We start from the raw sequence: 17,714 nt of genomic DNA, 5'->3' as shown, positions 1-17,714 counted from the left end.
ATATATTTAAATTCCTGTTTATTACTATCTTATCCCTGTCACGTGAGCGGCGCGTGGTCCGCTGATGGCCGACCCCAACACCGGAACACGTGGAGATCACGTGTAGCCCATCATTTCTACCAACCCACCTAGCCTGACGCCGCGTGCGTGACGGCCCGGAGCGTGATTAGCCTTTGGATCGAGATCAAACGGTCAGAAACTCCCCCACCACACCCCGCTCGTGGGCTCAATCGGTTCTGGGAATATGCCGCCCCCTACGCCATTTATGAAATAATGGAGGGGCATTTACGTCAGTGCAGCAGAAATCGAGTGGCTCGGGTTTGGCCCGTGGTTGTGCCCCGAGGCCCCGAAGCAATAGCACTACGAGAGGAGAGGCAAACCAGCGAGACGAGATGTTTTGGTCGCCTCCACCTCGCCCTCTTGTAATTCCTTATTTGCCCCCACAAATCATGTCCTAATACCTATTTAATCCCCTCCTATTTTCACATTAATTGCTGGAAAATTAATTTGTTCCTCGTGTAGTCCAAAATTAAAGGGGAGTTAAAATTATATTATTTTATAAACAATTATAAAATTTATTAATACAAAATGTAGTGGAAATCGCATAGGACAGAGCGTTGTTCTTTATTCCATGAAACAAGAAAAAGGTATTGGAAATAAGGAAAATAAGAAGATATATATATATATATATATATATATATATATATATATATATATATATATATATATATATATATATATATATATATATATATATATATATATATATATATATATATATATATATATATATATATGAGAAGATGTAGGAATTTGTGGTGGCATTTCAAAGATATATGTGCAGAATATGAAATTTAGAAAACATAAAAGAAATTAGCGAGGGTAATAATGTAAATTCATTTATTAATCTGAGAGAGAAAAGGGTGAACAGAATTGAACTAAAAATCTTCGTAAAGCTGCGGACTTCGTGTGGCCGCCCGTCCTCGTAATATCCTCTCCTCTCCCTTCTTCCGTGGTCCATCTTTCCGTTTCCAACGCTGATCTCCCATCGGATTTCTCCCAATTAGCACCGAAGATTGGAATTCATTTGTCGTGATCGAGGCGGTTTTAGTTTGAGCCTATCGTTGGTTCTCTTCCGTGAGTTCTCTTCTTCTTTCGTCGCCGTCAGTGGTCGCGGGAGTTTCGATCTCTAGGGGTCGATGAGATTTCTCCATTCCGCGATTCAGGTGGGAGATGGCTTCTTCCCCGTCGAGTTCGGGTGGGTTTCTTTCCATTTCGGATAGTTTTCTCTTCGTTTTGGGGGGAGTTTGGTGTTGCTTTGGTAGATAGGGTTTTGAATTGGATTAGGTGGGATTGACTGCGCAGTGTCCGTGGAGTGCGCGAACCTCTGCAAGCTCTATAAAGGAGAAGGCGGCGGGTGGTACGAGTGCAGCGTGCTCTCTTGTGCCTGGAAGGCGCCGAGGGTTCTTACTGGTTCTCTCGCCAGCACTACCTTGCCGCGGTGCTCGGCTTACCATCGTGATGAGAAGGTTAGGGTGAGGAGAAAGCGCTGGTTGTGCCAGGTGAATGCGGTACGTTGTTGCTTGAATTTTTTTTCTTTTGGAAACCTGCGGAGTTGGAATGTTGTGGACCTAGCTTTTGCAAGGTGTCGGTTTTGTTTGGTCTTGGCAAGGTAGGCAGTGGTTTACAGTTCACTTTTCAACCTTGGAAATCGTTGGTTTTGAATAACTGAAAAAGATTGCATCTTTGAATTTGCTATGTTCTAGAATTGATTAAAGTTGATCAGGACTGGTGGTCAGATTATTATTCAGCATTGATTGGTGATATTAGTTCTTTTCGTGCTGAAGATACCTGTTAAAAAGGCTTTACCTTGGGAAAAGTTAAGTCTCAAAGCTCCAAAATGTTGTGCCAAACTGCCCCAGGGGGTTTGGTGGCAAATTTTGTTTGGAAGAGCATCTTGCTTACTTGTAGTGATTTGCATGGATGAACCGTTCCATCCAATAAGGCACACTGAAGATGACCTCATTTTAGGGTGGATAGTGAATCACATACCATCTCAATCTATAACCCCACCAAAGAATAAAACCTAGGGTACATTGGTCATACCTCTCATTATGCATTGCTCTGATTTGATTCTGGTACTCTGGTGTGTTATCATTTTTGAACTTTAAATGTTTTTTTATCATACCAGTTGATATTGGAACCATGCTGACCTATACCTTCTTAGTTTGACCAATTTTGTTTCTTGCACTTAAATACTTGACGTTCCTGTGCAAACCACATAGAATTTCTCTTGACCAGTGCTATCCCTCACTGATTATGTGGTATTTTGGAGGCACTTTGGATGTCATTTATGTTTCCTATCCTGTTGGCTTGGAGATCCATTAGGGTGCAATAGGTCTCAACATGGCTCGGACACCACAAGCAATTAGTTCTCGATACTCAATTGTAACTATCCAAGTTCAAGCTCTTATCCCAAAGACGTGATATGTATTATATACTATATATGCCATGATCCTGACTCAAAATTATGTCGGTCTTATCCCTCCAGAAAATTATAAGATGTTCTTTCAGGTGGGAATGATGACATACTATAGTAAGCATAACCTGCCCCCAATATGGGACTATTTTGGGATATCACAATACTAGATTTTTAGATTCTTTCTTTAGTGTAGATAGTGTTTTTAATCAAGATATATTAGGTCATGTTTCCTTTCTGACATATGTATCAGGACTCAATTCTTGAAATCTTGTCGTGAGTCAATCAAACTGACCATACTAATTGCATGATTGGACCCTCTGAATATTTTGATATCTTGAAATTTTCCTTCAATTGGAGAATGGTTCTCTCAGCTTATAGGTAATTAAGGTCATGTCATGGTGTTAGGCACTTGTGAGTTTGTTGCTGTGTATGTAGTCTTACTGTGCTTCTGTTCTTTCTTCAAGCATAAATAAACCTTCAATTTTTTTTTTAAGTTCATCCAAATTTTCAACTACAAGGTTCATTTTCCGGAACACATTTTCCTTTGATATGTTCTTGCTCTTAAATTTACATGGAGAATTTGTTAGTTCTTTCTTATTATATCTTCTAATGACATGTTCAAACATATTTTAGACAGATAGCATTCTGTTGCATCTGAAATCTTCCTTTGAAACTTCTTTTATACCTCTCAAGAACTTTCTCCATACGGTATAATTGCTGATGCTCTTGTGTTTATAAGTTATAACTAACAATCAAACTCTTCATTGTATGAATCCTGTACAAATCATCTAATAAATATGTACGATAAACAAGTTATAATTAGTGATTCTTCTTTAAATTCCTACTAGTTCTAATCATTTGTTGTTGTATGGCAAAATATAAATTGCTACTTTCCCTGGATCTTCACTGCAAGGAGTTATTTTCCAGTGCTTACATCAGGACTGTGAACTCCCTTTTACTTATCATGTTCCTCACTTGATGGCCCTATCACTTATTGCTTCTCTGACAAATATTTTTAGTTGCAAGCAAGCTTGAGCAACATTTGGCTTGCCTAAATATTTGCTAGATCCAAGGTATTTTGTATGCTTGTGATATGACAGAGCTGATTAAGAAGTATATCTATTATTTGAGGCAAAGTTCAAGCCATTTACTAACTGGGTAACTTATTTGCTGACAATAGAAATGTGTATGACACTTATTTGTCCGATATGCTGTGGGATACAGGGGTGTTTATTTCTGTCCTGGCTTGTCTGGAATATAGTTGCACTTTAAACTCTCTTTTCCTTAAGACCACAGTTTCCTTATGATGCTTATTTGTCTGGTCTTTGTGGTTTTATGTTCTTAGATTTAACTCTAAGTTATTAATCTACAAAAAAAACTCAAGTTATTATTTATACATTGACAACATTTGTGTTTTGGAGAGTCAAATTGTTTTGCATTCTAAAAGTTGTAAAGTAACAAATATGATATCTTAATTTTCAAGATGCAAGGCCAAACCTTTGGTACACATGTTTAATGTTACTTGACTCATAAACACAAACTCATAGTTCAAAGTACTTGACTCTTAGATTGACTGTTGTGGCTGGTAGTCTATTTGTTTATTTGTTTAACATCCTTTGTTTAAAATCATCTCATCTTGATTGATTGCAGAACTCTTGCAAGTTATGGGCCATCTAGACCTGTGGTACAAGTAACTTGATCGATTCCTAATCAGATGGACCCAACTATACTTGTTATGCTATTCTTTTTTGGTTCCTTTAAGATAATCAGGTAGAGAGCAAATGCAAGTTGGATACATCCATGAATTGTTAAAGTAGTTGAACTTGTTTAGTGTTGTAAATATAGTCTCGAGAAATATATGGTTTTTCTTAGTCTACAAATTTCAAGACTAGCAGCTTTTCCCTCCAATAACTTTGCATTAAGTTGTCAAAATGTACTTATTCATAAAAAACGATGTGACCTATGCTTATATTGTTAATAGATGTTTATATAAAAAACTAATGACAAATGTTCTCCACGTAAGGGGAAAAGTTTATGTCAAATAATTGGTGCCACCAAAAGTTTCTTCCACTTTTGGTTTGCTTGATTTTATTTCTTTCAAAAGAGCAATTGAGATCATATTTGGCATTTGTTTGTATAAAATTATTACTATGGATGGTATACAGTCATATAACTGTTATTCTAAGAGCTGTGTTGTAGTCCTGGAATTTTGAGTTAAGCTTTTGTGTGTGTGTCAGAGGAAGAGATAGATAGATAGATAGATAATAGAGAGGGAGAGAGAGAGAGCAAAAAAGGTACTTATTTTATGATGTCTCTTATCTTATAACTAGTCATACCATTAACCATTGTAGATGGTCACCAATATGGACATGAGGAATATGATCTCAGTCATTTTGTACTTACCCTCTTTTTGGAGAGAAGCATATGTACATCGAAAGCAGCTTATTTGCTTATACCATCCAGAGAATTGCTATGATATTGAAAATTTTTCTTTAATACACCATCCAAAGAAGCTTCTTTATTTATGCGGAAAAATAAATGAAGGGCATTCTATTGTTGGCTTATGTGGAGACTAAGGCATCAGATGCTTGACATCTGGAACTTCACATATGACCTGATTTATAGAGCAAGCAATGGTCATGCCTCTCTCTTGCATGGTCTCATTTATTTTATTGAAAACATTCATCAGTTGTATCTTTCTAATTATTAACAATGTAAAGTAAGCCAATAGCTTCAATTCAATATCAAGATCTACACTTGGCCTACACTATTTTTTAACTGAGAAAGATATATGACAATTGTTTAATGCTGCAATTGGCAATGCATTTTCGCATTGATTTCTAGTATCTATTTGATAATTTTGCTTCAATTAGTCTTCCAAACTAGTTATGTTGATTTCTAGTAATATGTTTCTATATTGGTTATATAGGTTAGATCTGAAGACCTTAATGAGGGACAGTTGGGATGTACCAACTCTGTTGATTTTTCAGTATATGAATGGTTTTCTAGATCACATATTACTCTTCAAACAAGCCAAAAATGGAGGCTTGGTTGTGCTTCATCAAATTCGAGCTTCTCTGATAGCATTTCTCCTGATTCATTGTGGGAGGTATTGAACAAACTTATCATGTTCTTCCTTTGTTTATCTGAATGATGACATTAAAACTTGCTTATGATTCATATGTGATTATTCATGTTAAAATTTATGACAGGAATATTTGTAATGAGTCTACTGAAAGATTTTTTTTTAGTCAGGAATTTATATTATATTGTTATTTATTATGTTGTTTATTTTTCATCCATGTGTGATTTGCATTTTCTTGTCAGCAAAAAACGACAAGTCGTTTTTTTCATTTGGTATGGCCCTCATACTTTAGAGTTTAGATCAAGGTAGGCAATACCGAATGATACCGTCCGGTACGGGCAGTACGTACCGGTCCAACGATATACCGGTACGCGGACCGCCTGCTACTGGGCGGAACGAAAAAAATAAAATAATATATATATATATATATATATATATATATATATGAGGTGACGTCGCCGAGGCGATGCGACGTCGCCTTTTAAATAAAAAAATATATAAATATATATAATCTTATATATATATATATATATATAATATAATATAATATAATATAATATATACCGAGCGGTATATCGAACGGTATACCGCTCGGTATACAGTTTCGTACCGTACTGAGCGAACGTCGAAACTCCGGTACGGTACGAAATTGCAGATCTTGGTTTAGATTACTATTAGCTATCCTTTGTGGGGTATTGTTTTAGTTGCACCTGAACAAATGTTTGCAAGGACACTAATGTGTATTTTGTCCTATAGGCTTAAATGATACTAGACAAGTTCACTAAGATTAAGGAAAACTAAAGTGACAACGACTGCTTTGGTAGTTCATGAATTAGGGAAATGTGAATTAGGTCTATTGTCAATAGCTTAAGTGTTTGATCAATAATGATGACGAAAAGGACTATATCTTTAATTAGAAAAGTTTGTTAAGCTGATATAGGATAGAAGTTGAATGCTACAATGGTGTTGATCTGAACAACAGTTAAGCTTAAATTGTTGGTCATAGATATCACAATTCAATTGTTGTCTAGAGTTCCATGAAGTTGATAGTTGACTTGAATGCTACAATGTTGTTGATCTGACAATTGCTGCCAATGGTCATAGATATCACAACTAATGGTGGACTACAAGTTGAATGTCTATGCCATTATGTTTCTTCATTGTAAGAAAAAGAGAGCTAGATAATAGAATAATGTCTGTTATCTTGGTACATCAGGTTATAAAAATGCCAATTAAATGGTGCTGACCAGGATGGTAGATGAAATGAATCAGACCATTAGTTTTTACAATGTAAGAATTTTAGCTCCACAAAGGTCATAAAAAGGAGTGAAATTGGTACTCTCATTTTGTGTCATTTTGACTAACATGTATGTCGTAGTTGTCCCTGCTAATGATTTAAGTTACTGCTTTACCTGCTGATGCATACTATTTGAACATGATGCCAGCACTCAATATACCTTGTATTTACTTGTTGGCTTGATTGTTAAACTTCACTGTTTGGTGTGATTGCTTTGGTCTGTTTTAATTCTGTCCAACTAAATGATTCTAACAGGTGCAAATAACTATAGTTTAACTGGACTAGAACTTAAGAGTTTCTTATCCTACTCACTGTCGTCTGTCTTGTATCATCATGGTCTACAAGACCACAGTGGTGAGTGCCTTGGGCACAACCTGATTGCATCATCCAATTGTAAATGAAACATGGTCACTGATTCAGTGTTACTGTGTCCATGGCATAATATGTATTTGATAGCTGAGATATCTGCCTCCCTTATATTTTAATATTTCTGCTGGCATGCCTATGCTGGCACAGTTGGTGCAAGCCACCAACTGTCAGAGGACTTGCCATGGAAATGTGGTCCTCAAAATAGATCAACCAGGAAGAGTCAACTCACTTGGTGGTCTGTGAAGAATTCAAGAAATGAATGATTCTCAAGTGTTCTGTAACCAATGTTTGTAGGTCATAAATACAAGATGCAAATTATCTTTGGACTTTCTTTATGCTTGATAATGACTTGTGCATTCACCACACCGGTTTCCAGTTCTTTTATGTTTTTCAGAACAGGCACTTGCTGACAGTTTGGTATTTTTGTTAGCTATACTTTCATTAATGATTCCATTTCGTAATTTTTACAAGGACTTTTTGTGTGGTCAATCAAGGGCTATAAAAATACTCAGCACAAACTGTGGTGAAAGACATTAGGAACCACAGCTTGTTCTGTCATGTTGTTTGGTTTCTGTAAGACCCTAAATTTTAGGGCACAATTTAGGCAACAGGAATCCAGCGAACTTCCTCATCTCATAAACCGTAGAAACACCCTCTCTACACTTATTCTGCATTTATTTCTGAGACCAAGCAATTTTACTTGATTCTGATCTTCTCATGTCCTCATTTTTGCCCTTTTTAAGTTAGATAAAAAGGGAGTACGTGATTTTGATAATTTCTTCTACTTATCATATGTATACTATTTGGATACTTATTGGGGGAGTATAACTACTGATATAGAAGTGCCTTTTGTTTTCTTGCCTGACAACAATTTTACAAAATAATATTCTTTGGCCTTCATCTTGAAGTCCTATCTGAAGGTTTTTTCTTGCAAAGGAAAAGCAAAATTTGTCCACCTATCAAGCAATATTAAAAAAAATAACCAGTTTCTCTTCTAATTTGTTCTCTTTCTGGTAAAATATGTGGTATTAGTATTTGTATGTTGTCAGTAGCTTTTAGTATTTGTATGTCAGCATAATTACTGGTTTTTGAAGTTGAATTTCCACCTTTTTTTTTTTATGAAACCAGGACCTGAAACCAACTATTTCTTATCTTGCACAAGAGGAACTGAAGTTAGTGCATGATGCTTTGAAGGTAACCACTAAGAACTATGTTTGCTACTTCAAGTGCTACCCCTTTGCAGATGTTGCAGTGCTATTTTGTTTTGGTTTTAGCATGAATTTCTCTGTTTCCAGAACATATTCAGAATGTAGGGAAGTTCACATGTAAACATTCTTATTTGGTCAGTGCAGCTTGCGTTTGAAGCACATGATGGGCAGAAACGGCGAAGCGGGGAACCCTTCATTATTCATCCTGTTGAAGTTGCACGGATACTTGGAGAACTTGTAAGTAATATAGCTGGGGAAACACATTTAAGCTTTAAGTAGTCATCATGAAATTTATTCCACAGCCAGTTGTGTCCTTTGATTTTCACTAAATATCATCAGGACCTTAGCTGTTTGACATTGCATTGATTTTATGTAGGAACTGGATTGGGAATCCATTGCTGCTGGTTTATTACATGATACTGTTGAAGATACAAAATTAGTTACATTTGATAGGATAGAGAAGGAATTTGGTGCTACCGTACGACACATTGTGGAGGGAGAGACCAAGGTAGAAGATCACTGTAGCCATGTAGATTACAACATCAAACTCTTGATTTAAGTTTTTGCGTTATTTACTGAGTTAGGTGTCCAAGCTGGGAAAACTAAAGTGCAAAAGTGCAGATAGTTCAGTTCAAGATGTAAAAGCTGATGACTTGAGGCAGATGTTTCTTGCAATGACAGAAGAGGTGCTCACATCATGCATATATGAATCATCCTTTTTGACTTTATTGCATTCGATGGATATTAATGAAGCAATGCTTCTGATAGGTTCGTGTTATAATTGTCAAATTGGCTGATCGTTTACATAATATGCGTACTCTATCCCACATGCCTCCACATAAGCAGGTTTTTCTTTTTTCAATTAATTGTTGCTCCTTTCAGAGTGACTTTGTTGTTTCCAATATTGAGTTTCATTTTGTTTGCAGTCCAGCATTGCCTTAGAGACACTTCAAGTGTTTGCACCTTTAGCAAAGCTTTTAGGGATGTACCAAATTAAGGTATGTCTACTGGAATTTTTTGCAGAACTTGCATACTCTTGTGCTTATATATCTTGTTATCTTGCTTTGACCATCCCCTTCTATGAACATCCATAATATCTTTCTGTAGAAATTACAATAATATACATGTAAAATTACATGAAAAAACATTGTTCTGGGATAATATCTTTCTGGGTTAAGTAGACATCAGTGATAGTGGGTTAAAACCAATGAATAAGATCCAAGTGAAAGATCCGCACAAGCTTAGGTACTAACTCATAGAAACACAAGATGGGCAGTGTTGATTTAGTTGTCACTAGAATAAGAGAAACCTTTCTTTTATATCTTTGGTATCAATGTAGAAGGTACACCGCACTGGAGTACATCCTACTTCTTATTCTTGGGTATTAAAATTATGTTTAATTATGCATTTAAATGTAGGAAAAGTATTGATATAAATATCTACTTATGAAATATTGTAGATCATTGATTGTATCTCGACTGTTCTCCAAAATGCCAATCCTTACATGTAGTAAGAGGCTTCATGGCTGTGACATATTGCAGTTCAGCTGTAAGTGGCGAACAATATGATTCCTGAAAATCACGAACGAGAGCATTATAATATGCATCTACAGTTCCAGGTTGTTCAAACTGCATTTCACTTAGATCCTTCAGACTCTAGTCTGATCATATCAAAAGACTTCAAAAACTAACATGGATCCCCATTAGGCTAAGAATTCCATCAGTCAGTTAAAATAGCTTGCCTTATCGAAGAGAGGTGGTCCTTGTTGGGTAAATTATTTATAATTTATTTCAAAATTGATCTTGAAATTTTGCTTTGGCTTGTGTTCTTGTTTGTCTTGAAGAATATGCATGTCTTCAGGAGTTACCACCTTTTGGTTATAACATGAGCATCCATGGGAGCAACCCAGGTTTCTCCAGAATGCGCCATTGTGTAACTATAAATGACTCCTTTAACAGCTACAACATGTAAGATTTTGTCTACAGTACTACTTTCAGAATAGTGCAAGCATGGTTTCAATTTTTAATGCTGCACCCATATCAGTCCTTAAGACTGGCGTGGCTTCGGTAAGCATCAACATACTGACACAGTTTGGAAAAGTCAGACAAACAGAAATCCTGCTTTAGGGTTTTTCTTGATTTTTTAATCACATATAATAAAAAAGATTAAAATAAGTTATTTGGTCTAGGAAACAATTAATATGAATCAAACCATATTTCAAATATGGATTAAAAACCATATCTAAAGATACATATATACAAAACTTTTGAACATGATATATTTTATGTAAAATACAATAATATACCTGAAATTATAGCTTCTACCACCAAAATGATTGTAGTGAGTCCATGAGAGATAGTTCATCGCCCTTGATGCGACTCCACTATGGATCAATAAGGTACATTTGAAGGACTGATGTATAAGACTACTCCCACAGCATCCGATATCGGTAAATCGTCTGCCACTGATGTAGTAACGTGATAGAAGTCATGGTCTTATCATTGATTATATTAGACAATTAGATTCAGATATACCTAATTTGGGAGAAAATTCGGTTTGGATTTTGAGATTCAGCCTTATTGTTGAAATTAAGCATCCCTTTGAAGATTCAAGTGAGTTTGAGAGAGATTGTATGGGAATTGAGAAGGAATGGGTGACAATTATAGAGGGAATGAGGGAAAGTGAGCGTGGACAGGAAAGAGGGAATAAAGCCATTTAAATTCTTGAACTGGGATCGGCTTACCACTTGGTTCAGGCCCGATAATGGCAGAAACTGGACTGTAAGCTCAGTTTCTGCTGGTTATCTGATGGTAACTTGGCTAAGTGAAAAACCATTTTCTGTGTGCCAGTTTAGGCTTGGACCAGCAAATACCATCCAGTAGGAAGCAGCCTGGGCTAAAGCTGATTACATGGATGCATGGAAATCATGTTCGCATTGATTTCTTTCAGGCCTGGAGATAATTTGGGAAAGTTGTTTGTGCATTTGATTGATTTTATGACTCAGGCTGTCAGACTCTTATTTTTAAATCCTTGTTCTGATTGTTACAACTTTAACTGTCATATTTTTTGCAGTCAGAACTAGAATATCTGTCTTTCCTGTATACAAATCCTAGTGACTTCGCGGAGCTTAAGAAAAGAGTTGAAGATCTTTATAGAGATTATGAGAAAGAACTAGATGAGGTAATTTTTTTTCATCTTAATTAAATATGACTTAAATAATAATTTATTATTTAATATTGCAATTATTTGGTATCATAAACCTTTATGTTTGTAAAGGGAAAATTATTTCAACACTCATTCTTGATAGGCTAAGAAGATCTTAAGGCAAAGACTCGAAGAGGACCAATTTTTGGATCTTGTTTCAGTGAAAACAGAAGTGCGGTCTGTCTGTAAAGAGCTGTACAGGTCAATACAAAGACTTCAGTCTTGGTCTACTTCTAATATTTGAGTTATCTACTTTGATCACTTATCACACAAATTGGCAGACAGATAGAATATTCAGGTGGAGATGAGGAAGATTATATAAAGTGATTTTACAAGTAAACTCATTGTTAAATACATAAATAATTTGATATTCAATTTATGTTTGAATGTGCACTGTATCAAATATAGTTGCATCTTAATGAATGAGTTCCAATGCATATTTTCATTTGTTTTGAGAATCGAGGAGGAAAGATGATCAGATGTAGCCTCATGTGCTCATTCCATATCTCATAACTCTCTGGTATATTATGTGAAGTTGATTTTGACTATATAGTCCAAAATGATTAAAACCTAATTTACTAATAGTAGGCCAGTCAATCTTGAAGAGATTATCAATTGTTTCTTCCAGATGATGGACTACTTGGGTATCTATGAAGGCAAGAAGAAGCTATCTTTCACAAAACCCACAGATATACTCTGATGTCATTAATAGTAACCCAAATAACTTATTGGCATGTTGGAGCTGAACTTTCCAGCATAGCTTAAAATGCTTTAGTCTATGGTTGTAGCTGTAGGCTACTGAAGTCTTGTGCATGTCTCCATTTGTTCTTTGTTTTAGGCTTTTAGGCTTTAGCAAAGATTGGGCACAGTAGTATGTAAAATTGTGCCTCCTGAAAAAGTCAAGTGTCATTCTAGTTAGTGTTTTCGTCAAGATTTGAATTGCCTCTTAGAAGGTTGAAAGCTAGGTTTCCATGACAAGATGTTGAGAATTGAGATTGTGTCCTTGCATCTTATCTTATTCATGCTTAGAAATTAACAGTAATAGAAGTTGAAGAATCATTTTCTATAACCTTCCACAAGGTTTAAAGACTTATTCAAGCAGGTCAAAATTTCATTAGAGATAGCCACTTTTTGGCACATACAAAGTTACAGTAGTCTCCTTAATAGTAAAGTTAAGGATTGGCAAATTCATCTTTATAAAAGAATAAGTTCAAGATCTACACTCTTGATTCATTTAGCCTTAGTGCAACTATTGCCAGCTCTTCAAAAGGTCAGACTAAAAACCAAGTTTGTTAGTCTCGGTGGTACTCCCTGTTTTGGCCAGCAGCTAGTATACTGTGCTGCCAGCATATTTTAAAGAATCACTCTTCCTTCTAGGTGATTCAACAAAATGAAACTGATAAAAACAAAGAATAGGAACAAAAGCCATCAATTATAAGTAATAGCCAAAATACTTACCTTTTCAGAGTCTGAAATCTCCTTTCTAGCTTCTTTCGTTGTTTCGCCTTCTCTGGTTTCCATGCATTATCTTTAAGATATTAAACCACGCTAGTTCAGTGCTTGAAAAGACCCATCGGCCAACACAACTTTGTGGGAGGAGACCCTAGATTTCAGGTGTTGTTGGATGCAACTTTTTGGCTAATACTGTCTTGCAAAAGTGTTAAGCTTTCTCATTTCTGAATGGGTTGATTTTGTAATGACTGATATAAATTAAGATTGACATATGCCTTCCAACCTATATTAAAGAGTCAAGGATCTTTAACCAACTACATGCTATCCTATGGCACTGACACTGATATTTTATGTAATCTTCCCTTCTGATCAATCTTTTATCTTGTATAGTATCCTTTATTTTGTAGTTAAACTACTGAAAGTACATCATTGCTAATTATTTTCTTCAGCAGTGTTGCTATTATGGGGATTTTGATTGTTCTTATCATTCGTTCATGTGACTGATGATTTATTTTTTGAGCATATGATAGTGTGTACAAAGCTGTGCTGAAATCGAAGAGGTCAATTCACGAGATCAACCAAATTGCACAGGTCCGAATAAATGCCTTAGCAGCTTAAATAAATTTAGACTGATCTTCATTATTATGTATCATAGTCTGGTCTGATTTTCCAAATGCTAACTCTAGTTGTTTATTACCAGCTCCGAATTATTATAAAACCGAAAACCTGCAATGGAGTTGGACCTCTCTGTAGTGCACAACAGGTGGCAAATCACATGTGTTCATAGCATGCCATTATTTTGTGACCAATGCTTATTATTTTCTTTTAATATTTAGATATGCTACCATGTTCTTGGCCTTGTTCATGAAATCTGGACCCCCATACCTCGAGCTGTGAGTTCCGCTTAGCTGCATTTTCAAAAGAAATTATCACAGCTGTAGTGTTTGATAAACTGAATTTCATACATGACAGATCAAAGATTATATTGCTACTCCAAAACCCAATGGCTACCAAAGCCTCCATACCACAGTGATGCCCTTTCTTTATGAGAGCATGTTCCATTTGGAGGTTCAGGTTATTTCAAAGCACATGTTCTTCATAACTGCATGGGAAATTTGATGTGGAAAGTTTACAGTGTATAAATGTTCTCTCTATGGTATTTCTAGTTAATCGCCTTGAGAGTATAACTTGTTTCTGTACTTTTAAATTGACAGATAAGAACAGAGGACATGGATTTAATAGCTGAAAGAGGTATAGCTGCTCATTACAGTGGAAGAGTAGTTCCTGGTTTGGTAGGGAAAGAAATACCTGGTGGGAGAAATTCAAAAGGAAAGACCACTTGCTTGAACAATACTGATTTTGCTCTCAGGGTATGCAAGCTATTTTTGCTTGTTGTATAGGAGGGCATTCAAGTAGTCACCTTATGGTATTATTTTGGTACTTTGTGAATCTATTTCTTTTGAAAAATATATTTTGTACACTTTCCAGATTGGTTGGCTCAATGCTATCAGAGAATGGCAGCAGGAGTTTGTTGGTAACATGAGCTCTAGGGAATTTGTTGATACTGTCATGCGAGACCTGTTGGGTAGTCGGGTGTTTGTTTTTACGCCAAAAGGAGAGGTGGGCCAATTAAGGAGTAGTTTTGTTTTAGCAACAACTGTGCAGCCTCATATTCTACAATTACTTGATATTTGTTACTGTAGATTAAAAACCTCCCTAAGGGTGCAACTGTGATTGATTATGCTTATATGATTCACACTGATATTGGAAACAATATGGTCGCAGCGAAGGTACACCATTAAAAATTTGTGGTTAGACCTTGACATTGCTAATGAAATTTGATGTTGAAATTCTTCCCTCTTTCCAGGTCAATGGTAATCTTGTTTCACCCATGCATATCCTTGCCAATGCCGAAGTTGTCGAGATAATCACCTACAATGTCAGTAATTGGAACCCTTTTCTTAAAATGTTTGTGTTATATATCTATTTTTCTTGTTGGTTGTTTTCCAGAAAACAAGCATTTATTTGTAATTATAATAGTTGCATCAAGTAAATACTTTTTCTTCATTATCCTTACCTCTCTCAAATACTTAGTAGATGATTTTTAAGATGGTGATGAAACTTGGAGGTTTATGGTTGCATACTAATAAATTACTTGGGCAAAATGTTCTTCTGAGACAACGTACTGTGGACCCAACTATGGTATTTATTATGCTATTTACACATTGCAATTCCTGCAGTTCTCTCCACATTATTAGTTTTAGGATATGTAATTATGAAGCTCAGATACTGCAAAATGCTTGCTGTACCGCATCTGTGGCAATCCATGTTAAACACCGAAACTTACCTGATCCTTAAAACATGTCAGGATACTTGTACAGTCTTCCTAGCTGATATTAATGTATGATTTTTATGATAAGATCATTTATATAAAGGTCTAAGACATGTCAAATATAAGATTGACCCCCTAATACTTCATACAATTTGTTTAAATGGTTCTTATACTTGTGTCTAAATTTTACAAAGTATAAAATTATGATAATATAGAGAAAAGCATTGTTGTTCACAATGTTATTAGTTGGACTTGTTGCCTTAATTGAAACTGAGCTGAATGGTCTTTTGCTTATTATCACTAATTTAGAGTCCTTCGGCTGATTTCTTACATTGGTCTTCTCCACACTTTAGCACCTTACATAAATCCTTGACTTGATTCCCCAGTGATAGTTATAGTTAATCAAGCCATTCTTCAAAGTTTCAAGTCTCTGACTGGCCATATTTCATTAGTTCAATGTAATTTAATCTTTTGTCAGGCTTTATCAAGCAAATCAGCTTTCCAAAGGCATCAGCAATGGCTGCAGCATGCAAAGACTCGAAGTGCCAGACACAAAATCATGAAAGTAGGAGTCATTTAAATTTTACTGTTATTGAATATTTTTGGTTGTCTGGTTATTTCATGAAGCTTTGTCTTCTATCAGTTTTTGAGGGAGCAAGCTGCACTTGCTGCAACTGAAATAACTGCAGATACGGTTAACGATTTTGTTGCCGATCTCAAGGATGGGGGTGAATATGAACAGACGTTTTCCAGGTCTTCACCGAACAAAAGAAAATCCATATGGGAAAAGATGCTTGCGATTGCCACGGAATCAACTTCCACAGAGAGAAAGCATGACCTTTTACCAGTTCGGAACACTAGTGACTTGCCTAAAATCAATGGAAAGTACAACAAGATTGTGCAGACAATGTGTATGAAGATCAATGGCAATCCAATGACCAGAGATGATGCTTTTACTGAGTTTATATATGGAAAGATTCCTACATATAAAGAGGTGTTACCTGGTTTAGAAAGCTGGAAAGCAGGCAAAATTGCATTGTGGCACCATGTTGAAGGCAATTCAATTATGTGGTTTTGTGTAGTATGTATCGATCGCAAAGGTAACAATTTATTGTCACTCTCCATCCGTGGTGATATGCAACCTGAAAAGTTTGTTCTCTATTGTCAAGATGAAAGCCTATCTAGAATCATGCAACTTCCATGTTCTAGGTGCAAATATATTCTGTACTTTCTAATTCATTTACACCATTCCAGGTATGATGGCTGAAGTTTCATCAGCGCTGACGGCTGTTGGGATTAGGATATGCTCTTGTGTGGTTAGTGATAATCAAACATTTTATGACTTTAGTTCTGTGATTTATGGTTGCATTTTCAGCCTTAACCTTCAGGTTTCTATAAAACAGGCAGAAATTGACAGAAGAAGGGGTATGGGTGTAATGTTGTTTCATTTTGAAGGAACACCGGACAACCTGGTATGATTTGCTCATCTTAATTCTTTCTTTTCTAACCGTATATGTTGTTTCTTATTCATAAAGCGATTATAGGTGAATGCATGTTCGAGTGTGGATGTGATCCTTGGTGTTTTGGGTTGGTCTGCTGGCTGTAGCTGGTCCAGTCCGATGGACGACCACAATTTTTTGTGAATACTGCAGGAGCTCAGCAATGTTATAATGGTAATCAGTGAACGAAATGTATTTCTCAGCACTAATTTTGTAACGAGGTTGTAGAGCGTAGATAGAGTCGAAGAGGTTTTGGATTTATTTGTTGAAACCGATACAAATAAAAATGAGCAGATGGTTGAGTTAGCCTGTTGATCAGCAACATGTACATAGGTTAAAGAGTATAAAACAAGACACGATCATATTTTGAGCCTTGTTATTGTAAGCAGGATGGAATAAGCTGATATTTCATTTGCTTTAACAGTTGATGAAGTCATAGAATAAGTATAGAATGAAATCATCCTTTTGATTTGAGTCCGTCATCTGTGAGCTTAACTTATGAGAAATATGTTTGAAATCATCGAGCTGTGCAGGTTGTGCTTCGAGGAATGCCTCACTGCCACCTATGAATAATGCGCACTTGCAGGGGTTCTTTTGACACAGCACATGATCTTATTTCCATTGATTGATTGGATTATCATTATCTTTCTGGATTGTTGTGTTCTTTTATTAAGTGATAAGCAACCTTGATAGTTTCTGGGCGTTCTTCTGGATTGTCGTTCCATTGTCATTATCAAAGCATCTCTCAATCTTATGGGGCTTAATGGTCTATATTGGATTTTAGTT

At 36.0% G+C, this 17,714-nt stretch overlaps 1 protein-coding gene across 4 annotated transcripts; it reads left to right on the top strand.

Annotated features, from left to right (window-relative positions):
• Positions 1-956: 956 nt before the first annotated feature.
• Positions 957-17,405, top strand: LOC135621474 (putative GTP diphosphokinase RSH1, chloroplastic). 4 transcript variants are annotated; one of them, XM_065123454.1, is made up of 24 exons: positions 957-1,258; positions 1,366-1,571; positions 5,412-5,591; positions 8,362-8,427; positions 8,586-8,678; positions 8,818-8,949; positions 9,026-9,127; positions 9,210-9,287; positions 9,368-9,439; positions 11,514-11,621; positions 11,749-11,846; positions 13,628-13,688; positions 13,798-13,860; positions 13,934-13,990; positions 14,070-14,171; positions 14,312-14,467; positions 14,586-14,717; positions 14,801-14,887; positions 14,965-15,036; positions 15,908-15,994; positions 16,073-16,529; positions 16,684-16,745; positions 16,833-16,901; positions 16,974-17,405. In XM_065123454.1, exons 1-24 carry the CDS (start codon positions 1,234-1,236, stop codon positions 17,070-17,072), a joined length of 2,664 nt encoding a protein of 887 aa, XP_064979526.1. In that variant the 5' UTR covers positions 957-1,233; the 3' UTR covers positions 17,073-17,405. The 4 variants fall into 4 exon arrangements, with proteins under 4 accessions (XP_064979526.1, XP_064979523.1, XP_064979517.1 ...); XM_065123451.1 differs by having other exon boundaries at positions 1,348-1,562; XM_065123445.1 differs by having other exon boundaries at positions 1,348-1,571.
• Positions 17,406-17,714: the final 309 nt, after the last annotated feature.

Source organism: Musa acuminata, chromosome BXJ1-1 (genome assembly GCF_036884655.1).
Source record: "Musa acuminata AAA Group cultivar baxijiao chromosome BXJ1-1, Cavendish_Baxijiao_AAA, whole genome shotgun sequence".
NCBI classification, from domain to species: Eukaryota; Viridiplantae; Streptophyta; class Magnoliopsida; order Zingiberales; family Musaceae; genus Musa; species Musa acuminata.
This window is presented reverse-complemented; position numbering and strand designations above follow the sequence as displayed.

Coding starts and splice junctions, on each gene's coding strand:
- LOC135621474 (XM_065123445.1), top strand. CDS start 1,234: ATGGCTTCTTCCCCGTCGAGTTCGG. Junction 5,592..8,361: donor CTCCTGATTCATTGTGGGAG/GTATTGAACAAA, acceptor TTATGAAACCAG/GACCTGAAACCAACTATTTC. Junction 9,440..11,513: donor TAGGGATGTACCAAATTAAG/GTATGTCTACTG, acceptor TATTTTTTGCAG/TCAGAACTAGAATATCTGTC.